Source organism: Papaver somniferum, unplaced genomic scaffold (assembly GCF_003573695.1).
Source record: "Papaver somniferum cultivar HN1 unplaced genomic scaffold, ASM357369v1 unplaced-scaffold_131, whole genome shotgun sequence".
Taxonomy (NCBI): domain Eukaryota; kingdom Viridiplantae; phylum Streptophyta; class Magnoliopsida; order Ranunculales; family Papaveraceae; genus Papaver; species Papaver somniferum.
The window spans coordinates 4,743,446-4,768,642 of record NW_020622270.1 but is presented as its reverse complement, the minus strand read 5'-3'; the positions used below and the strand labels follow the sequence as shown (position 1 = coordinate 4,768,642).

Genomic DNA, 25,197 nt, shown 5'->3' with positions numbered 1-25,197 from the left:
TGATATATCTAGTAAGTAACATGAGCATGATTACAGGAATAAGAAGATCATAAATAGTGTTTTTGGACAACTTTATCTCTTAAGCATAATTACAGGAAAAAGATGATTATACTTGCCTTTGATGATAATGAGCATACTGAGGACGCAATTTTCATCAACTGCTGAACCAAAAAAATTTGAGTGATTTATTTCCAAATGTACCCACTCCTCTAAATCTGTAAAATTATTTCAGAAAAAATGTTACTTTCAGGACTAGTAAACATAACTATAAATTAAAATATTGGGAAAATCTGAGAGAACCAACTTACCATGTTGTTTCGATATTGTGAATTGGTTCCTAGAATGGCTGCATTTAGGTTTCTGACTGCAACAGTGTAGCTTCATTGAAGACTTGGTACAGATTCAGCATTATAATCTTAAGTCCCAACCTCCCACTACCAACTCCAACCTAACAGATTTCAAAACACAATTCAAGTCATACTTACTTATACCGGGAAGTTTCATTATAATGCATGAATAACAATGAAAATGATGAAATAGATTTTACAACAGAAACTTACCAGAGAAAGGTCATCAACAGAAACATCTTGTAACAACACCTCGCAAGAAAGTGTAATTGAAGGTTAATATCCACAAATTTATGGAGACTACATCCAAGCGTAGTCAAATGTACTTACCAGGGATTGGTTTTCCCCGTGTAGCTACTAGTGCTTCAATTGACCTTATAGTCACCTGTACAACTATAAACATATACAAGTACAGAACCCACACTTACACACAAAGTAAAATCGATTCATACCAGAATGGTTAGGATCACATAGATAAATAACATTCAAAGTTTTTTTCAGTTAAACCAAAATACTTCTTTATGCACAATTGCGTAAGAAACTAGCGTCTACTGCATTATAGTCTTCTTAAGCAAAACTGCATAAGGTACGCAGAAGTGTGAACATTAACATCTTCTTACGTACAAGTGCATAAAGGTACATACAAAAGTAAGAACATTAGCAAAAAACAGATTGAACCTTCAATCATATGTGATGCATATCTTTGGATGAACCACAAATCCCCCAATCCCAACATCTTGAAAGGTCTGCACGTAAGCTTCCAAAGCCTTCGAGAAGAACCTCCATCTTGGAACCCAAATACTTCATCTGATGCTTAAGCTCTCCATCCTTACTCATTTCAGCAACTTTGGCACATGCAGAAGAAGAATAATCGTATGGTGTACGAGAAACATAATAAACCGTCCCCTTATATCCTTCCCAAAAGTTTTAATCATAGTATCAACTTCATCTACAGGAGTACCTGCATCTTGCTTTTCCTTGATCTCTTGTTGATCCTGCTTAAGATCATCATGTAATGTCGAGCATAACATTCTGTAAACATAAAATTACCTAACTAGTGTATAGTTCAAGAATAAATTGATATCTATGAGAAATAATATCTCACATAGTATTTATGCGCACAAGGTAAAATCTTGTCACCCTCTTGTGTATGAGTCTTAATCCACACATCAGAGGTAGTGATTCCCACTCCAGGATGCTCCATCACCTAAATTTACCCATACAATGAGTCGATTAATATTAATCAGTTAACTACATATACACCCTTGTCGGAAAGTGTTGAAATTTATAAATCAGTTAACTATAATGACATAAAATTGTCGATATAAACATATATACCATGTCAGATTCGCCAAAATATGAGGTTTGCGATCGGAGGTGTTCCTCTTATAATCCAATCTACTTTTCTGCACCTTTTCATTGTTCTCGTTGTTACAGAATTTTATCCAGTCATCTTCTTTTACATTTAGAGGAACATGTAAAATCCTTTCTTCATGTGTATCATATGGATCATAATATGCTTTTCGTAATTCATTCTTATGTCTCCTCCATGGATCAGACATCCCCTTTATCACAGTTAACTTTGAAGTCTCAGGTAATTGATATGATCTCTGAAATACAATGCTTTTGGCTTAATGACTCAAATAAGGTCAACAAAAGTATACACGTAAATCAAATTGAGGTAAGTTTAAACATGTAGTTCACTCTAGACATCATCTATGTAATTTTCTAGCACATGCTTCCAGGTTTTGTAGGAGATAGGGATATGAGTACGAATTATGGCGCCCTTCATATGACAAAGTTGAGTTGTCTTGGAAGAAATGACAATTCCATTTTCATCTACCACCACCTCTGCCATAATAACCTGTAAAACAACAATTAACAAATATCTATATGTTAATAACCTATATGTAAAAGATACAAAACCTATCAACCTTGTCACCATCCACATAAACAGACCAATCCAATTTCTCAAGCGAGCACACTTTATCACAATCATAAAAAGAGCACATATCGCAATGATGGCAGGCATCAGTTTAGGCAAAGATCTCGTTTACTAAGTTTTTCATTTCTAAGCAAGTCTATGCATACAACAATATAATACATGTGCAAGAACGTGTTAGTCAGATAAGAGAAACGACTCATATCACCAGTTTAGGTAGAGATCTCTCTTTTACTAAGTTTTATGTGCTTTGCCTTTACAGGGACTCCTAAAGGGGAACCATTGAGACCCTTTCTACTGACTTCATATGTAAAATATTTAAGGATGAACTCATAATATCAACTGTAATTGAATGAAAATTTCCCCTCTAACAGGTTGGATTTTAACCATCAGTAAGGTATAGGTCACTCAAAAACAAAAATAAAACCGAAATGAATTTAAATACATTGCAGACACCAAGCAACGATGAATACAAGATGAGCAAGAAAAATATAAAAAAATAGAAATCACTTATTTCAGTTCCGTCAAGATTAAAGAAAATATAATCTCCTAGAAACCCAAAAGTAAGTTCATCATTCATTTTCGTTCCATAGATATTATGATTAGCAACAATCCACATTGGAATATTTAGAGTCTACTTAAGAGAATAATGAAGCATCGGAGTATTGGACCACTTCATCAAATATTACAAAGTTCGCATGCGTGAAACAATGGTAAAAAGAAGTGTTTCCTGGCACACACGATTTTGGCATGCGTGAAATCATACAGTTGCGAGTAGCAATAGCAAATTGGCAGTTCCGAAATTTGCACCGCAATAGGCTGTTGCGAAAATTTAGCAACAACAATTCGCAACAGCTACATTTCTGTTGTGAATCTGAGTTGCTAAAACCTGAAATTGGTGTAGTGTTTGCCTTGTCTTGGTTTTTGACTTGGCCCACCATCTTCCTCTAAAACTTGTCTTTGGGTTTCTAATTGACTTGGCCCACCATCTTTCTCATTATCTTCCTCCTCATTTTCCTCCCCACTTTCCTCTTCATCTTGTTTATCGTGCTCAACTGTTCCAGTAGGTTCACGGATTACAAGTCGACTAATATCACCACCACTCTCCCATTTTTTCCCTCTTGTAGATGCCCCAAAACGCTTGTTGTGATCTTGTTCTCTCCCTCGAGGAGGCAGAGACTGAGGAGTACCAAGATCGTTCTTCTTTCTTTTCTTAAGCCCAGCATCTTTAGCTTTTACTTTCTTAGTTTCCTTGGCTTTAGGCCTATATCAAAAAAAACACGAAATAAATATAAGACAACTCACTTTCATATGTGATGCCGACATAGATATACTGAATAACAGAATGGAATCATCATCCATAACCGTGTGAGAGGGTTGAGGTCTCACTGTGTCGCGAATTAAAATATCAACCCCATTGCCATTGAAAGGGCTAGCAATAACCTCATGTGAATGGCTGGAACCATGACGAGATTTCTTCCATGCAAGTATATATATGCAAGCATTTAATGCAGAGCCATGATTGCATGCAATTCAAGGTATGTTCCCAAGCCATTAAACAATCAGCATTATTTTTAATCCTTTGTCTACAAACATCCTTGTCACCGTCAGTAGGAAAGTGTCGATCGATCAAATGCCTGTAAATCGCGCTTCTAGCATATCCTTTGCCTCCAACACCACCATGACATCCATCAAAACCATTAAAAGGACATTGTATCTTGTCCATCTATGATATTGGGGTGAATATCGTCTGAGATGAAGGAGAAGGCAATAGTGACGAGTCACGAAGAACTCTAGAGGTTGAGGATTAAGAATAACGAATTCTGGGATAATGATCCCAACAAAGGCATAACGATTATTATTGTTATATTATTGGATAACGATTATTACATGAAACTACTTGGAAGTCCAACAAGCTACGTCCCAACGACTAGGGGTGTGCAACGGACGGTTGCGGATTAGGAGTCACCCGCAACCAAACCGTCAAAGTTCCGGATTTGAAAAATTGAACCGTGAACGGCCCAATCACCCGCGGATTTCACGTCGCGGATCAGTGGATAATGCGGACCGGATGTGGTTTAATCGCGGATTTAGTCGGAAGAAAAAAAAAGTAAACAAACAAAACTGGTGAGGGAATTTTTGGACATGCTATGCTAGGAATTTCATCAAACAACTTGCGTGCATAATAATAAAAAACAAAGTAATTGATTTGGTGTAGAATCACTATTCAGGGACTAATAAGCCGAAAGGAGAATTCCATAATGTAGATATGAACACCATTCAAAAGATATTTGGACTGAAACTAACATGAAATTGAGCGAAGGGGAACTTCAGTTCGTTTCATTTCAAAGCAAACTCCGTTGGGTTAAATAGCAGAATACATGGCACCGACGGGAGGCTAATAAGCTTTTTTTTGCCGGGCTTTATTTAACTGGCCTTTATTTTTTTTGTTATAACCTACGGTGCGAGTGAACCCGCGGATTTACAAAACCAACCGCAACCAAACTGCTAAACCTTGCGGATTTGAAAACTCACCCGTGTCCTGCCCAAAGACTCTTGCGGATTGGTTTTCACCCGCAATTTTGCGGACGGTTGCGGATGAAATTTGCGGTTGCGGATTTTATGCACACCCCTACCAACGACGTACTATTACATTAATTGAACAGGTGGTTGTGCTAGCCTACCAGCGAGCCTCATGAGGAACCAACCAAGGGAGCCGAAATGGATAGTGGGGCTGATTGTGTCGCAAGGGGGGCAATTTAACTCTACCTTTCATGTAAAATACTGCAATATTGCGCCACCGGAGACTCGAACCTGGAACCTCTTGGAGCGCAACGGGGATGACCAACTGAGCTAGCTACCCATATTTTTATTATTATTTTTCTAAATTTTTTTGGTCAATATATTATTATTGGATAATAGAATTATTACATTATCTAGTTGGAAGCCTTACAAGTTAAGCTCCAACGGCATAATACTACATTAGTTGAACAAGTTGTTGTGATAGCCTACCAGCGAGCTCATGAGGAACCAAGCCAAGGAAGCCGAAGCGGATAGGGGGTTGTGATTATGTCGCAAGGGGCAAGCTAACCCTACATTCCATGTCAAACTCTTTAATAGTGCGCCATCACATCAGGGACTCAAATCTAGGACCTCCCGAGGAGCATGAAAACTCGGTAATATTTTATTATTATTTTTTATCTTTTTAAAGCATGCATTTTAAAATCAGAAGCTAAAAAGGAGGGTCAAGATGTATCTATAAAGTAGGTAAGTCGAGTCCAGTCAAGAGACTGGAACGTTGGGAGATATACGGCGGTGCTCTTCATTATTTAAGAAAACTAGCCGTTACTCTCTCTCTCTATCTCCTATTTCTAAATCTGAACATTTTCCTTTCTCTGTTCTCTTTACAAATTTCAGGGGGATTAATGGCAGTTCTTTCTTTAGATACTCCATCTTTCAGTTCTCAACTTAATGGTAGTATCTCAATGGAATCTTCTTCACCATTATTATCACCAAGTCCTTCAGTTTTATCAGAGAAAGAAGATTATTGGAGCACACTGAGAAATCGAGTTGATACCCTTCTCGAGAATCGACAATCAATTAACCAAAATTCTGAATTCCCAGTTTCATCATCGAGAAAAGAAGAAGATGATTGTTTGCTTCTACTGCGAGGATTTGATTCAATTTCTTCTTCTTTGATTCAACTTAAAGGCAATTTACATAAGGCCCTGGAGGTAATTACTAATTAATCTTCAATTTCTGTTTTACAATCTTCAAGTGATTCAATTTAGGTTTTTCTAATTTTATGATTTGGGTGTGTGTATTAATCTATTGTGAATTCTGGGTTATTGACAATTTTGGGTTTGTACTTGCATCCTCTAATCTTCAATTTCTCTCTTTTACAAACTTAAAATGATGATTCAATTTAGGGTTTTTTATCACTTAATTTTATAAGTTTACATTTTGGGTTTGTTTATCAATCTATTGTGAATTCTGGGTTATTGCCAATTTTGGGTTTGTACTTGCATCCTCTAATTTGTATGATTGATAGGGAGCAAGAGATCTGTCAAAACCTTCATTAACTGAAATATTGCAAAATGATGCTGAAAAGTCAGAAGAGGGCAGCAAAAATTTGAAGAAGAGAAGGCATGATGACGAGTCTGAAGAACAATCAATTGAGAATCAGAAAGGAGGTGACGAATTGAAGAATGGGAAGCTCAAGAAAGCTAAAAATGTTGGTTAATTTCTTTGTTTTTTTAAAGTTACTTTGTGTGATCTGCCGAATGTGCTTTGTTTTGTAGGAGATAATTTGTGCGTTTGCTTGTCCTTTTGTAGCTTGCAATTTCGATGGCAGCAAATGCAGCTTCACTTGCTAGACAAGTGAAATTGATTAGATCGGATTTGTCATTTATGCAAGAGAGATGCGATATGCTTGAGGAAGAGAACATGAGACTTCGCAATGGATCTGACAAGCCTGAAGAAGATGATCTGGTAATCAATTTTACCCTGAATGAACTATCTCAAACATATTGTGTGTATGCGACTTGGGACTATATATGGAAACAGATTGTGAATTTGTTTTGTTTTGTTTTGTGTTTCAAAGGTGAGACTTCAATTGGAAGCTTTGCTTGCAGAGAAGTCTCGATTAGCTACTGAGAATGCCAACCTAATACGAGAGAACCAGTGTCTTCACCAGCTCGTTGAATACCATCAACTCACCTGCTCCTCGGAAGATATCGATCAAACGTACGAACAAGTTGTGGGAGGAATGTGCTTGGATTTTTCTTCTCCTTCTTCAGATAGTGATGACTCAAACAGTAGTGAAATTGATGCTCCAAGCACACCGAGAAGTGATATTGTTGGGTTCTCCGCTTGCCTTGATCAGTGCTATGAAGAGCACAAGTAGTAGTAGTGGTAGTGCTGGATGGAGCTTGCAATTCAGCCTGTGTTTGCAGTTTACAGTTCTGGTCAGTTTTCTGATCAATTGTGTAAAATATTTAGCATTTAATCTGTCTAGGATGAATTTTCAGTTCTCCATTTCTAATGCAGATTATTATAGTGTTCAATTCTGAGCTGGTGTGTTGCATTATTTTTGGCCGGCCCGACATGTCATCAGATTGGCACGTACCTGCTAGATCAAATTGAGCGGGCTTCTTTTAGTCCATCTAAACAGTAAAACAACCCCACTTTTTCTTATCCCAGCCGCTGCTATAAAACCAAAGAGAGAGTGCAGATGAGTTCTTTTCTAAACCCTAATTTTTCCCCGCCGCTAACTCTGTACTAGCAGCAAATCATATCTGAAGCAGGTGATATTGAAATTCCATCATCAATCTGTAAGTGTTTCTGAAATATGTAATCTGGTTCTAATTTGAAGCCTAAGATTTATGATTCATTTCTTCATCTTCTGTGGTATTAGAAATGATTGAATTAGAAAATCATGTCGTTGAAATTATAGATTTTACATCTGAATCTCTATCTCTAGGTTGTGCTGTTCATATGTGTGGTTCTATTTGTAATGGTTACTTATGGTTTTATATTTCTAAGAATATGAGGTTTCTTTGTTTATGGAACCCATCCACTAAAGAATACAATCAACTTACAAGACAAATCAATAGGCTCTTCACATGTCTAAATGCTTTTCTAGTCAAACCCAAATTTACCAAATATGTCATAACTGATATAGGGTTCTGAAAAAGCATGACTTCTGTGGTAAACTCTTCAAGTTAAATGTTGCAATCATGAAGAGACTAGACGATCTGTGGAACGAAGATTCGATGTCAGTAACTTGTGGTGTGGAAAATTCTGACGAAGTGTTAAGGATATACACAGAGTGGCATTGAAGATTAATTCGATTTGGGTTGTGGTATCTAAAGATATTCAAAACCAGATTGGAAAGATGTTGGGATGAAAATTCAACAATGAGATGTGTTGTTTCGAATTTGGAGAGCATAATCCTGAGGAGTGGAAAGGAAAGTTCAATATTCGCATGTGTAGAATTGCATAATTCTGAAAAGATAGAATCCGAAGCGCGGGGTTTGCAGAATGAAGTTACTCAAAGTGGTGAAAAGCAAAGAGATAAAAATAACATGAGCAAACCTAATGCTGAAACCAGCAGCGGAAGGAGGAAGGATTCTCCTATGTATGATGTTGGCGTCAATAAACATCATGAATTGGTGGAGTCTGGAAGTTTGAGGCTGATATGCTTTCTTCATTTGAAGAGGAAAAACATTGAAATTCTATTGTTGCATTCTGATCTAGTAGTGAAAGCAACTTCTTCTTTTTGTAAGGAAAAAAAAGCAGAAGAAGAAGTTGTATTCACTATTCCATGAGAATGCATTGGTGGGATAATGAAAGCTGGTAAGGAAATTGAAATTGGAAGAAGCGTGGAGTCTGGTTCAGTAAAAGTGAGTCAATAAGCTCTAAGTTGGCATCAAGATATACCTGAGGTTTGCCTAAAATGTCATGAAAAGAATGTTGCAGCAAAGACTGTTAAAGTAGCAAAGAATGTTCATCAGTATTGGTTGAGCTATTGGTAGCACAAAGACTGTGAAAGTAGCAACACACAGCTTGTTTCAGGTATAAGCTTGATTTCCCTTTTAGCTTTAGTTCCTTGTAAATTGTCTTGATGTTTAGTTCTTTGTCATGAATCATGATAGATGTTACTCTTGTTGTGTTCTGTATTCGTAGTATGATCTCGCCGGTGCTACCTGTAAGTTTTTAAAGTTTTTTAGATAAGTTCTCTGCCATGATAGATTATACTCTTTCTGTAGGAACGGTTATTTTTTGCATTCGTCACTTTAAAACCTTTATTAAGTCCATTTCATTGATTTAAATTTGGTCAAATAAATGCATTCAAATAGGTTTTGTAAACCATATCATCCCTGGTTATCATAATCAGTTGCAGATGTTTCTGGATATTCTGATAAACATTTCGCTGTCAACCCCTGTTTGTTGACTGTTTCTGCTTTCAGTAATGCTGCAAACTATGCTTGTTTTGCTAATTTGTTAAGTTGCACCATCATTCCAGTGTTTGGCTTTGTCAGCTGGTCTTCCTGGAGCAATGGCGCAAATTGCAATCTTGGTTTCTTAAAGAGAAGCATTTTATCGAGCAAGAAGCTGCTCGTCCTGATGCAATTTGGAATTGTGAGCCTCCAGGTTCTCTTTGATAGAATAATAGTTTCTGTCGGAATTGTCAGCCTCAACAAAAAATTATCCTATAAGAGTTGGTCAGCAAATTGTGGTTCCCATACAGCGTGGCATATGCAGTTTGGAGCTTGTGACTGCAGAACACTGTTTTTCACTCCTCTCTCACAACCCAAACCTGGGTCCAGTTACCTCCAAAATAGGACGACGGTTTCTGTTCAAGTGCTTGGCATTTTTATACTCAGTGGAAATTTGCAGGCCTTGTGGAATTGAATAAATCCGTGCAATTGGTAAAAGAAACCAGCCCAAAAGATGTTGGTTGTCTACATGGAAGCTCTGGAGTTTACAATGAGTGCACCTGCAGGCAGTTTTGTAACATCTGAAACCACTAAGTGGTTTAGGAATTGTACAAATGGTTTAATAGTTAGAGATTTGAGCACTTGTCTCTCAAAAGCACACTGACAATAGTCTGTTCAGTGGACAAGATTTATATAAAATGGTTACCAAACCTTGCCGAATAACATGCTGTGCCGGTCTCCACTCGACTTGCTTTTACCACAATTCTGCTACTTGAACATCAAAATAACAAAACATTTTAAAGAAAATCACGCCAAACATTCTAAACTAAGTTCAAAAGTGACAGAGAATACACCGCTTCCTCGCCATTTGAGACATTTTCAACCATTCAACTCCTTCATATTGAGCGCGCATTCAGCCTGACAACTTCTTAATTTTTAAGCAAACCATTCACTCCCCCCATATTGAGCCTGGCAATTTCCTATTCAAGGAGACTCAATATGGTGTCACGTAGAGGCATATATGCTCCTATCGCATCTCAAACTAGTTTTGTAATTGTATGCGTATAATTCAGTCTTCCTGGATCCCGGAAAATAGCTGTTATCACATCGACAATGTCAATTATTCAACATTCCTCAAGGCCCAAACATAAAGTCATTTAACTGGGCCAAGTATACATAATTTGGCCCAATATAGGTTCAATCGGCAAAGTCCATTTTACGAGAACAACAAAAATCTATGGTAGATTGGTAGTGTCACTCCTTCGAAATGAAGCCGAGCCAGCCCAATCTTCACAATGGAGGGTGTTCATTTTAGACTATTTTAACCAAGTTGACTAACGGGTCAACGACCCAAATTCCCTTTTAAGTGTTAAGAGCAATTCCTATGGGATGGACAAACTCAGAGTTTGTTCATTTTGCTCCCTTTATGGAATGAACAAACCAAGAAAATGGATGTTCAAATGAACATATCTGTTCATTTGAACATCGAGTCGCAACAACAGACGCGCGTCTATTGTAATGACGCGCGCTATCCCTAATAATGCTGGCATCAACAACAATGACACCCGCGTTGGAAGAAGAAACGCCCAGTGCTTTTCTCTCTCCAAAACCCGTTTAAGATATTTAGGGTTTATTTTTTAATATTTATTTTTATTAGTTAAGTATTTCATGGGACCCAACTTTTAATAATTTATATAAATAAAATCACTAGCGGGACCCAACTCTTATTAGTTTATATTAATAAAAATGAAAACTACAGCAACACCCATTTTTAAGATTTTCTACACTGTAAATGTAACACCCCGAGTTCCGGACCAGGGTCAAACCCATATGGAGATCCGAACTCGAAGCGTTACGGGTCGGAAAGAGACTTATGCATACATATTTTTGCTAATTTACTTTTTGCATAAAACATAGGTGAAACTTTATAAAACATAAACTGAAGCATATAAATTCACTTATTATCTTAACAACGATTTCAACTATACATATTATTTCAAATTACATTTCAAGCAATACAATTAAGCAATTCAATCACTAAGCTACTCATTCCTAGCTTTCGCTGCGCCACTCTGATAAATCTGCAAGGATATCAATTGGGATGAGATGACAGCTCAATAGAATGCATTCCCAATTCTCCAAAGATGCGCAAAACATAATCATTTTATCAAGCAAAAACATTTACCAAGAAACACATTACGACTTCAATGAATCAATGTTATATTCGACAATCACCTTACCAATAATGTTTCTAATAAATTATCTTATTTAGATTCCAATCATGAATTCACAAAGCCAATAATATTTCCAACAAATCATCTAAATTCATATTCAAGACATGAGTTCATAACATCAATAACATTCCCAACAATTCATGCAATTAGATTCCACACATGAGTTCATAACACTAATAATATTTATATTATCACAACAAACCATGAGTTTACAACACCAAGATAATTGTCAACAAATCATTCATCAATGATTCAACACATATATTCACGCATTAATATAGTCACATAGAAACCATGAGTTCACTAATCGTCCATTTGGGATTTAACGCATCAATTCAGAATTCATCCATTTAAGGTTTTTACACGTCATTCACATATTAACTAACAAACCATGAATTTACAATACCAAAATAATTGTCAACAAGTCATTCATCAACGATTCATCATTTATTCACGCATTATCATAGTCACAGACAAACCATGAGTCCACAATAGCGTTGTTATTGTCAACTAATCATCCTTATAAGTTCACACTTGAGTTCAACCATTCATTGAATTAGATTTTCCACATGAGTTCATAACACCAATTATGTATTCCAACAAATCATATATTCTATATTTCAACACATGATTAATGCATTAATATTGTCATCACAACAAGTAACCATGAGTTCACGATACGAAAACCTTGGTTCGTACACCCACCTATCGTTTATCGGCACGGAAAGCCTCCATCGATAGTCAGAAACAAAAGCTCCTATGGGGATCATACCCATTTGCTCTCGGGGATCATTACCCGTTTCATTCAAAATGAAGGAATGACTATCAATTAGAGCTAATTTGATGATCCTATTAAAAGGGTTTTGCAACACTTCTTCGCCCCAAAGTTTTTCATACACTTCTTCATACCAATGAATAATCAGTAGTGGGCAATGCACCCCAAGCAGTTTGTGGTGTGGAAAAAAAAGGCTACGCACCAAACAGTTAGTCGTCCTCACAAAGTTAAGACTTTTTTTTACAAAAATTCTTGTTGAACCGACAATTTAAACAACATAAAAACAACATACACATGGGACCCCTGTTTTTCCTTGGTGGCGGATCCCACCAGTTTATGCGTGTAAACGATTTTTATGTTGTTTGAAATGGCGTCTGTTTAGAACTGGTGTTTTTTTAATACGTTTCAAACTTAAAGTTTCCCTCTTTTTATTTCTATATTTTATATTTCTTTATTTTATTATACACGCCTCGTTATTTGTTGTCCAACTGTGGCTTTCCCATTTTCCCCATAGCAGGAAAATGGGAAAGTCACAAAATGAAGGAGTTGGTCTCACAATGGGATAACCCACAAGTGATGCTCTAATAAAACAACATAGGGACACTAAAAAATAATACATTCAAATACCTTTATCTGTGTATTTTTATAATGGATATATTATCTTTAACTAATCAGTGTTAATTAGTTTTTAGGACTAATTGGGTTGGTTATATTATTTGTAAATTAGAGTTTTACTTTCCAAAAAAGAAATATTTTTTATTGAAGAAGAAGAAGTTGGGGAAACCATTGAAGCGAAACTAGGTTTTGGTGAATTCAATATCGAAAATAGGTGGTATGAAGAAGAAGAATTATATTCACATCGTAAACAGATAATGTTACCAGTTCGATGCTTAGAGATAAGGATTTGGATATTTGCTTGATGATCCAAATCTTTGAGGAAAAACCCTAGATGATGATCTAATGAAACAAAAGGAAGAATCACATCAAAATGAAAATAAAAATGCTTCAAACAAACATATATCGTGTTAAAGAAACTCAAATACCCACGTTATATGTTATCAGTAGCATATAGACTCTAGTTTTACATGCATTTAATGCCATTGGCATCCTAGAATTGGTAGGTAGTGAATTATGATATCTACCGGTTATACATTTCTGTTCCAAAATTTCGATAGATCGATTACAACCAATTTCGAATTCTCTTTCTTTCATAATTGGTAGTTTATTGAAATTTGATATCTACTTATTATGAATATAGCCACGGATACAAAAAAAAATCTGAAGTTAGAGAGTTTCGAATTCTTATACTTGCATGATAGGTAGTGTTGGATGATTATCTACCGATTATGAAGGTAGCTCAAAATATAGCTTTTTCTCAAACTTAGAAATTTTTCAAATTTTTCTACTTTCACAATTGGTAGTTTTGACGAATTAAATATTTACTGATTTGTGAAGGTAGCCCCAAATATAAAATTTTCAAAACTTAAAATATTTTGAATTTTTCTACTTTCGTAATAGGTAGGATCGGTAGTTACATGAAACAGAACATGATGATTTACATGAAGATATCCCTCTTAGATAATAAACAACTTGTTTAACATGGTATTTTAGGTAAATGTTTTTTTTTTCTGAGAAGGTTACCCAAAATGGTTGATAGAAAAATATCTATTTAATTCACGTCCATTCAAACAATATTAAACTTTACATGTCTTTTTCACCCAAAAAAGTGTTGTTCCAAGGCTAATTGAGCAATTTTGCTTTTACCATACAGTCATTAGTACAAAACAAAGCTAGGATAAGTTAGCTTGTGTTAGTGGTGGTCAGGATTTGTCCAGACAAAGATAAATCAAGGGTTGTGGTTCTCCTGATCACCCCCTACAACTCGCACGCGTGGCATTAATTCCAATATTATGAATGAAAAATAAATACTCAAGTTAAGATATGGATTTTCAAAAATTATAACGGGGAGGTTCGAACTCATGACCTATTGTGTCATAAGAGTGGCCTCTAACCAGTGTTCCACCTTGGTTGGAATTAATAGCAAAGATAAATCAACGGTAGTGGTTTGTTCAACTTAAATATCATAATTGTTTTATTAATTAGTGTTTCACTAATTGCACATAATAAATAATCTATTCATTATAAAGTGTTTTATTAATATGTGTTTCACTAATTGCTCATAATAAATGACTAATCATTTTTTAATTATAAATGTTTTCTTAATTAATTATAATATGTATTTCTATTAATAAGTAATTTTGATAAATAATATCAATAGACATTTTTGGCGACAATGAGTAGTAGAAGAGGTGGAGACCGAAAGATTAGTGGTGGTTAAGGGCGGCGCCAAGCACAATTATATTTATTTTTGTTCTTTTATCATAAAGTAGGATACGAAGTCCATTTTTCACATGTATCCAACTTGCCAAGAGTTTTTTCTTCCTCTTTCCTCAAGATCATGACTTCGCCCCTGGTTTGTGGCGGAAGAAGTAGTGACGGTGAGTGCTGGTGAGTAGCGATGGACAATATTAATTTTATGTTGTCGTTACAACATCGATAACATCGTAGAGTGGAAGATGTGGTTGGTTTTTTTTAACACTTTTGATAAAGGAAGGTACCATATATTTCCGGGAAGATATCATACAAGATATTATTTTCATAATCGTAGTTGGATCACCCAAATGGTACCCCTGTTATCTTTGGTATTATATCGTATAAATCATGATTTTTTAATGTTAAAATAAAATTGATTGCAATACAAAAAAGAATATATATACGGAAAAAAATAATGAAACCAATCAATTGACGACATTTTGTTCAATCTAAACCTCATACATGGCATTTGTGATTGAAAATTAGAATTGCGTCCAACAACTTACATGGGTTGGGCGGCCGTGATGGTGGCAGTGGTGGAGTCAAAAATTTACATTGAGGAGGCCTACTTTTTTAAAAAAAAAAAAAAAAACATGTAAACTTTGGGGGACTAAACCATAAATATATATGGACAAAGTACTATTTATAAAATAAACTAAAAAATTCATGTAGTTATTAGAAATTTAAAAGGTTAAAGCCAGGTTAGTCAACCCTTGGCTCTGCCACTAGGTGGTGGTGGATAAAAAAAATGGATTCATATGGTTTTATGGTGGTGGCGGGTATTGGTGAACAAAAACATATTATGCTAATTGTGTAATGCAAAATATGTAACGTTATATTATAAAGTATAAAACGTGGATGATCATTCTAATGTTAAAATAAACTCGATAAAACACATGTCCATTTTAAAAAATTGGTGCAATCAATTGTCATATTATGTAATAACTAAACGAACGACACGAATCAAGATCAGAACATATGAAATTATTTTTATCGATTTGTCTATGTAAGGAGTGGTCAGGATTTGTCCCTGGCAAAGATAAATTTATCGCTGGGGTTTGTTTAACTTAACCATTTTTAAATACTTTATTAATTAGAGTCTCATTGATTATTCATAATGATTAATTAAATTTCTATTATAAATGTCTCTTTAATAATCTAACATAAATACATAAATTTATTAATAAATAATTGTACTAAAAGCTATATTAATTCTAATGGTGGTAGTGGAAGTAGGGTTAGTATAAACGGTGGCGGGTGTTTGTGAATGGTGGAGGCGGTAACATTACTATTGGTGGAAGAATTAGTGGAAGTGGATGGTTTTTATGGTGGTGGGTGTTGGTAATAGTAGTGGATAATAATAGTTTTTGCTTTTTAGTGAGTTTTATTGACCGAGTAAAAAAAAATCTTCACAGAACATGCAACATTGTATTGTGAAAGATGTAATTGGTTGTTTTTAGCACCATTGATAAGGACAAAAATCAAATATTTCGAGGATGATACCGGAACGTATAAAACAATATGATGATGAATGTTGGATCACCGAAACGGTATCCGTATTATATAAAGGCAATTGGTGTGCCCGCGTAAGAGAACATTATCGCTCTCTCAAGTACTATTACATTTTTTTCCTGAAAGACCATCAATGTCGAGTTGTTTCGCGACAACTACCTATAAAAACAACAATTGTTTGAAAATATTTGTTTGTTCATCAAAATCATCATAAAAAACTCTAAATCATAAATCTAAATTTCTCCTCCGATGTTTATAGAATATTTTTTATATTTTACATTCTCAAATCATGCGACCTCTTTATTACAATATCAAATTACGGATCAATATGTATAGGTTTCATTCACTAGATTAGAAGGTAGAGTAGACACAGATGGGTAGATCACACAAAGCAAAACATGAGTAAGAATACTTCAATAATTTGGTCAAGAAATAAGGTCAAAAATTTAATATTAACTTTCTATAGGACTAATTAGATCGGCTTCGATAGGAGCCGACTAAAATATGGATTAATAATAATTTCCACATAAGACAATTTCAAAACATAGTTTGGCTAACTCTGCCTATGTAAAGAGTGGTCAAGATTTGTCCTTCCTCAATTGTTATGTTATGTGAGAAGAAGGTGATATCTAAGATTGAGGTACAATTCAAATCCATTTGATTCATACCATTTACAACTGGACGCCTTGAAAAAAATTGACGTGTTGTTATTATTGTTACAGGTAAGGGATACATTGACCACACTTGCGCAAATATCTCACTTCACAAATGATTGGTGTTTCATGTACTGTCTAGAATGCAATGATGAATATGAGGAAACAAGGCACCAGAAGCAGTGTCCGGAGTATTTTGGATATAGTAACTTAGACCCGATGAAATACTTATGTTCTTTTTTTTTTAGTTTTTCCACAATCTATTTATTTAAGAAAAATGAACATTGCAAATACATAACATCAACAAAATTTAGACAGATTGTGTTTGATAATAATGGCTACCGATGGTCCGGAAACGGCAAAAGAAAGGAATTGTTGAAGAAGAATTGTTGGGATGTACGATGGATTCCTTGATACGAATGAAAGAGGTATAACTATTTCGATTCTGAAATCACATAAAGTTCACAGTAGAAGATGACATCAAGTTTAAAGTTAGTGACAAACATAATATGGCTAACTAAAATGTTAAAAACAAACAAGATATATAAACTTAGAAAGCCGTGGGACTTGAAGAGACCAATTTTGAAAACTACAATCTTAGAAAGCAACAATCCACAATACCATAATTTTTTCTATAAATATTCAATGTAGAAGATGTCAACTTTTGGTAAAGGATCTATTGACAACCTATAAATTTGAAATAGGATCAGGGAGTACAATATGTGTTCAAGGTTCTTTATGAGGTAATGTGTCGCCAGATTGTATTCCAAGTGAAGGTAGGAACATATGGAAGTGACAAAATTTCCAAGACTTTTGAAGTTACCAAAGCCTTCGTTAAGACGAACTGTTGGGCACAATACTTTGTTGAAGATTTAATGGCAGAGGTTTGCATATATACAATACCTTCGAAAAGGTAATTGGTACACATTTTAAACATTGTCATCTGATGGGTGTTGAAAAATTACAGGAAAATCATGTCACATTGGAGAGTTTGTATCATCCGTTCGATGCAAAAAAATATTATTCTCTGCCTATTTGGAGGATCGACAACATGACCATAATAAATGAGTCAGCTGGAGCTAAATAGGAGCATGGGGAGACTTTTATGGACGATATTGATTAGTTGATTTCACTGAGATGAGCGCTGCTGACGACATATTTCCAAAAAATATTTAAACTTCCATGTTCATGTAGAGCAATGAGCCTAAATATTTATCTCATTGTAAGCAATGAACCTAAATAAAAAATTGTCTGGAAGTTAAAATTATATTTCTTTCGTTTGAGCAAATCTCCGGCGGTAAAATATTAAAGGAAAAAGCAAGAAAAAAAAAGAGAGGAAAATCCCGACTATTTTTATGACAAACACATATTAAATCATAAGAAGTTGATAAGTATTCGGGACACAAATTATACGATATATTAAAAATGAACCAACATCATGGCCCGTACCGTTACGGCACGGGTTATGAGCTAGTAAAGTATAAAGTATGGAATATTTTTAGAGTTGCTAAATGGTCGTCATAACCACCAAGATCCATGAATCTTGTTGGACACGTAATGATTTCCAAGTTAAAATTGCATCAAATTGGACACGTAATGATTTCCAAGTTAAAGTTGCATCAAATGGAGACGGTTAATATGAAATTAAGTAAAGCGAGTGCGATCCTAACTAAAGTTAAGTCTATGAAATTGCGTAAAGCGAATGTGATCCTAGCTAAGATAGAGGCGGACGACCTCAAGAACTTTTTCCTTGTCTACAATTGGCTGTGTCCTAGCGACAATCAAGAGGACAGAATGGGAATGTAGATTGGTTAGGCAACAATTTGTAGGGAGAACCCAACAACACAACTACAAGATAAAAGCCGAAGAAAAAAATGGTAAAGTGATTCGCATTTTCTTGCCACATCCGAAGATGATCCAATTGGCTCTAAGTGCAATCTCTATAGATATAATCCTAGTCAGAGTTGTATTGTGTAATGATAACTATCATAAAACTGCTGAACACACAATTCTCAATTGTAAATTTGGTCAGGGACTCGGGGATGTATTATTCCCCATGGTCATTTGGCTCAAACATTAGCGACTACTCGGTTCTGGCTAGTTAAATATTGAAAAGTTCAATAAAGTCAAAGGATTACATAAAGGAAAGAAATAAGAATCGCGAAGAAAGAGGAGGTTTATAGTTTCTGGTTTGGAGAAAGAGCGAGAGAGAAAGGGGGAAGAAAGAAGGTGATTCAATCTGAAAAGAAAAATAAAAATTCGTTCTTTCTTCTCCTACTGATTTTTTGAACTATTGTATGTATATATGAAAATCAATATATCTTGTTTCTTGCACTGACTGATGATTGTTTCTTCATTCTTCTTCTGTCTAGGGTTAGGGCTTAATCTGAGCAAACATGGATGAGCATTGCGAATTGACTGCTGAGACTTTTGAGATTAGATTGGAAGGAGAGGACTCTGAATTTGACGAGAGGCAGAAATGTAAGAACTTCTAGCTATTTACATACTTACTACTACTGCTACTTTGTTCTTTACTTTTTGTGATTGAGAAATTCTTGACTAAAGTTTTGTTTTCAAAATGGAACAGTTGTGCTTTCCATCATAACGGACCGTTATGGTGGTGAGCTTCCTTTCTTGGTTGCAGATTGTTATCCTTTTAAGCTCGTTTGTACGGAGACCAAATGGGTAAGTGTTTCTGTTTGTGCTTTTCTTGTTCTAGTTTGTGTTGGAGGTTGTACCGAACGTTTTGATGTTTTCTTCTCAGATCACAGTTAGAGGTCGTATTCGTGATGATTCCATTGATCCAGAGTACTTAGGTCTTATGTTGGGAGATGTTTATGTGAAGTTGAGCAAGGTTAAGGAGCATGAGTTTCATGCTCTTGCACTTCCACACTTTCCTAGTCGTATTCCCGTCTTTGTCACACTAAATGGGATCACTCCAATTAGTGAAATCTTTTGTTTTGAGTATCTCCCGTCTGCTGAAGATGATACTAGGATTCTCAAAGATGAAGTGATTCAGTTGGAGGCGAGACTTGGTCGTCTACTTGGCTTCAACGACATAAGGTTAGCTTTAGATAAAGCAAGGGCCGAAAAGACACGTCCCGAGATCGTTTTGAGGATTTGATTAAAGAAATGGCTGTTAGAGAGGAAACATGATGGGAGTGAGAACAACGGTATTGTTCTTGATGCTGACGGTCAAGGAGTTATTCACCTTTGTGCTAAGTTAGGATACAATTGGGCTATCATGTTGTACAACCGTTTTGGTTTCTCTCTTGATTTCAAGGATTGCAATGGCTGGACAGCACTTCATTGGGCAGCGTATCATGGATGGTAAGTTATTAGTTATCTACTCCTTACTTGTTTTATCTTGTGTTTTTTTTTTCGTTTTCATTCTTTGGTATATAAATTCTCTTTTGTAGGAGAGGTACTGCTTTGGTATATCTCAGTGTTAAATGTCTGGTTCTTTCTAAACAAACTGCCTACTGCTATCCTCCCTGCTAAAATTTTAGACTTTAAATGATTCAGTTTCCAAAATGAGCATGATCGCTACTTGATGAAATTCTGTCTGGACTCTAAAACATCTTGGTCAAGACTCAAGTACACTTGACAACTTAATTCTCTCAAGTTTTCAGTTACATGGATTGTCATACTCAATGTAGATGTTGTCAATTTTATCTCCTTCTTTCGTTTGGGTGGCTATTAAGTGTACGGGAACAGGTTGTCATCTAAGAGTGAATTGGTGCAGTAATGTGAAACATTCCCCGTTTCATGAGTGAATAGGATTTCTTGCTCCCTTAATTAATGACACCAGGCTTTATACACAATTACTCAAAAAACTAATTCTAATTCGATGTTTTGTCTTGCCAGAAACTTATTCCGAAACTTGGTCATTTGTCCAAATATTTTTAAAACATGGTTCTAATAGACGAGTAAAAATTAGTATGGGTGAAATGGACACGAAAAAAATAGCAAGAATGAAACTGGATTCATCCCCGTTTAAACTTAAAAGAGAACGAGGATGAAACTGGATGCATCCTGATGTAAATTAAAAATAAGAAAAAATATTTGAAAATGTGCAGGATGCAACTGTTTACATCCTGACTATTTTTACATTTTCGTCCATTTAAACAGTATCAAATTTTATGTCTTTTTCACCCAGCAATTGTCATTATTGGATTAATTGACCAATTTTGTGAAACTTATTGTGGTTTTTTATTTTCGTGCCAGAGGATGTGAATCTGCTGCGGGCGATAGGGTCAACAGACGCATACGAAAAATCAACTATTGATGCCTTGTACTTCTTTTCTTTCTTTTTTGGATTATATAGAATATGTAATTGAGGATAGTAAAACTAATTGGGGGATATAGGGAAAGGACAAAAACGGGATCCAAATATCAAATCAGGGTCACCCCTTATCTAAGTATTTTACTTAATACCTAATCTACCCCTCACTAATCAGGATTAGTGATTAATAATAATTAGTAAAATCATAAGATTTTTGATAAATGATCAATGTGTGTTTTTATTTGAATTTGGGTGAGTGAGATGAGAGTAGAAAGAGGGAAAAAAATTGAGAGGGAACTTTTTTTGGTGAAAATGGAGGATGATTGTAAAGAGAGAATTGCTGCTAAGAGGTTGAAAATTTGATTTTTTTTCTTTGAATCCACCATTTTTGCAGCTGAAAAAGCTCGGTTCCGGCATGGACATGGTATGAATACAATGACGAAAGTAGGCATACCGGCATGGTATTCATACCACGTCCATGCCGGCACCGAGCTTATCCCCCATATTGAAATTCAAGCCGGCATAGTATTCAACCCAAAAACTATGCCGGTACAGAAGTCATTTTTTTCAGAACGCTAGGCAGGGGGACTGGGGGAGGGGGGTCCGGGGGGGCATAGCCCCTCCCGACTGTGTTCGACCTGAGAGATCAAGTCTTGGGGTCTAGGGGGCAGCATCCCCTAGCAGAGTGCGAGACAGCGTCTCGTAGAAATTTTGTTTGGTTTTGAAATTCAAAACCTATTCCGTTTTGAATTTTTTCTGGTTTTAATCAGTCCACTGCCGTCATAGTTAGTTAGTTCTCGATCATGCCGGCACCGTTTCCGGCATAGTATGTTGCTTTAATTTCTATGCCGACATATGATGTAAAGTATCCAGAAAGTTGATTTTTTTTTTCACTTGACTACCGGCATTGATAGATTTCTATCGAGCATGCCGGCACTTAGTTACGGCATTGAATGTTAATTACCAAGCATGTCGGCACCATTTTCCGGCATGGTCTTCATCAATTCCGGCAATATAAAAAAAATATTTTCGGCATGGTCTTCATCACTGTCGGCATGGTCTTCATCACTACCGACATATCTTCATCATTTCCAGCATGTCTTCATCAGTTCCGACATGATCTTCATCACTTCCGGCATGGTCTTCATCACTACCGGCATGGTCTTCATCACTTCCAAATATAAAAAAAAAAAAATCGTTTCCAAAGTGAGGAGCCGGCAGAGAAGGAGAAGAGAACTTGAAAGGGAGTGGGGAGAGTTTGGATTTGAAAGGGAATCGGAAATATTTGTGTTTCAAAACTCTAACCGTAAAAGAGATTAATAAGAAGTGGAGATGGAAATGGGGATATGATTTTGTTTTTTGTTTTTTTATTTTAAGTTTTTTGTTTTTATTTTGAGGGAAGGGTATTTTAGTATTTTTACCCCCCCAGAAAAAACACCCCTTAGCAGACACTATTGGTTGGGGGAAGTAATTTATATCCCCAATTAGTTTTTATATCCCCCAATTAATTATTCATTATATACAAATTTAGGCCTGATTTATTACCCGATAGACAACCATAGGCCTGTCTTTCTCAAGTTTACAAATCTAGGCTTCTCATCCATGTTTTCACCCTTTTTTTTTCTTTTTTTTTTTGCCTTGTACTTCTTAGGGAAGTAAGTCGTGACACTGTATCTATCATGTATCTTTCTTTCGGCAACTGCAGCTCAATATCTTTCTAGGCTTTATTGTTATAAGACAATTCGTTTGGTAAACATAATTGGTGTTGAAAAATCGGAGGTACAACAACCACACCCAACAATTCGATTAGCAATTTGTATGGACAAAGTCCAATATACTTTCTAGAGAATCAACTAGACAGTCAGACTCAATCTAGAGAAAAGTATATCAAAGAGTTTAATATCTCAATCTCTCAATTTGATCTTTACTCAAGCAAATAGAAATCTGCGAGTCTTTATCAAAGAGATATAACTTGGATGGTACAAAAGACCAATATCCAAGTGTCAATCTATTTAAATCAACAACCAAAAGGTCGGATATTCTAATTGATTGAACAACGCACAACCTGTGATATTTCAATTATATAAACAAATATAATGCGGAATAGAAATAACACAGACACCAGAATTTTGTTAACGAGGAAAACGCAAATGCAGAAAAACCCCGGGACCTAGTCCAGATTGATCACACACTGTATTAAGCCGATACAGACACTAGCCTAATCCAAACTAACTTCGGTATGGACTGTAGTTGAACCCCAATCAATCTCACACTGATCCAAGGTACAATTATCCTCCTACGCCTCTCATCCCAGCAGGATGCTACGTACTTGATTCCCTTAGCTGATCTCACCCACAACTAAGAGTTGCTACGACCCAAAGTCGAAGACTTTAATAAAAAAATCTGTATCACACAGAAAAGTCTACGGTAATACATAAATCTGTCTCCCACGAATATACCTATGAGTTTTTTGTTCCGTCTTTTGATAAATCAAGGTGAACATGAACCAATCAATAACCCGGATTTATATTCCCCAAGAACAGCCTAGTATTATTGATCACCTCACAATAATCTTAATCGACGCATCGAAAAAAGATATTGCGGAATCACAAACGATGAGACGAAGATGTTTGTGACTTGTTTTCTATCTTTCCTATCGGAGATATAAAATCTCGAGCCAATTATTTTAATTGTACTCGTAACGATAAAAACAGCAAGATCAGATCACACAACTTCACAATCCCAATGAAGTCTTTAAGTCGTTAACCTGGTTTAGAAGAAGAAACCAAAGGTTAAAGGAGAATCGACTCTAGCTTAGTACAACTAGTATCACACAGAATGTGTAGAGATTAGGTTTCCCAGTTGTTAGAGTTCTCCCTTATATAGTCTTTCAAATCAAGGTTTGCAATCAATGTCAGCTTGGTAACAATGTATTGAATATTCACCATTAGATGAAAACCTGATTAGATTTAAGCTAATATTTCTCAACCGTTGGATCGAAAACTTAGCTTGTTACACACAAATGAAATGTCCAATTTTGGGTTTATGAACCGTACCCAAACATTAACATTTGTTGGTTCAACAATAGTTAACCAAAGGTTAGCCATATGATCACTTTCATATCAACCATCTTCTTCTTCTTCACCATAACTAGTCCAAATGACTCAAAGGAACTAGTTAGAGAGTTGTTCAATTGCAAGGAAATCTTATGTAACTACACAAGACACAATCGAAGCAAAATCGATTTGATTCACTCGAATCGGTTCATGAACTTTATAGCCACGGTTTGCAAAAGCATTCCTTAGTTTATTTAAACATTAGTTCAAGAACAACCGGTTTTAGATGTAACCTTCTCAAGTTCGCGGATGGTCACCCATCCCTGGAGTACTCCCGCCCGAGCACGCTTAACTGCAGATTTTTTTCCCAAATCTGAAGCCATTTGTGCTGAAAAGGCCTCAGTGTTAGGAAAGGAAAAACCATTACTTATATTCCATTCGGCCAACCACTGCCGAATAGCGGGGTATTACAATACCACCACCTTAAATTGGAGTCGTCCTCGGCTCCGGAATATATTCGGAATCCCAGATCTCCGACGTTCCCTGCCCCTCATGAGAAGCACCTGTACCAATCCCGCCAGCGTACCTTCTCATCCTCGGCAGGTGACCCGTCGTCGGCTCTGATACCATTTGCAATGACCCGTCCCTCCACCTATATTGTCCCCACTTATCCACTGCAGATATTCGGCATTGTGGGGTTTTCAACGGGCTTCGCTGCGGTAATCCAGCAGAAACTTCTCGGATGGTCACCCATCCCTGGATTACTCCCGCCCGAGCACGCTTAACTGCAGAGTTTTCTGGCAACTCTTGAGCCAATTGTGTTGAAAAAGCCTCGCTGTTAGGAAAGGACAAACCATTACTTATATTCCATTCGGCCAACCACTGCCGAATATCGGGGTATTATAGTCTTGGATGTCTTCATACCTTAATTACTCTAATTGGGTAATCTTTGTTGATGTAGTCAACAAGTCTTGGTACACCAAAGTTGGAAAATGTATACCACCAAAACTAAAGTAAACAACATACCAAAGAAAGTAAACAATATTTAGTTTAACTTGCTAAAAAGCTGATGTAAGCCA

At 36.0% G+C, this 25,197-nt stretch overlaps 1 protein-coding gene across 1 annotated transcript; it reads left to right on the top strand.

Moving 5' to 3' along the window:
• Window positions 1-5,678: 5,678 nt before the first annotated feature.
• LOC113332359 lies at window positions 5,679-7,434 on the top strand. Its single transcript, XM_026578905.1, has 5 exons — window positions 5,679-6,023; window positions 6,341-6,523; window positions 6,625-6,780; window positions 6,893-7,256; window positions 7,339-7,434. The coding sequence occupies exons 1-4, from the start codon at window positions 5,715-5,717 to the stop codon at window positions 7,193-7,195; spliced, it is 951 nt and encodes a 316-aa protein (XP_026434690.1). The 5' UTR covers window positions 5,679-5,714; the 3' UTR covers window positions 7,196-7,256; window positions 7,339-7,434.
• Window positions 7,435-25,197: the final 17,763 nt, after the last annotated feature.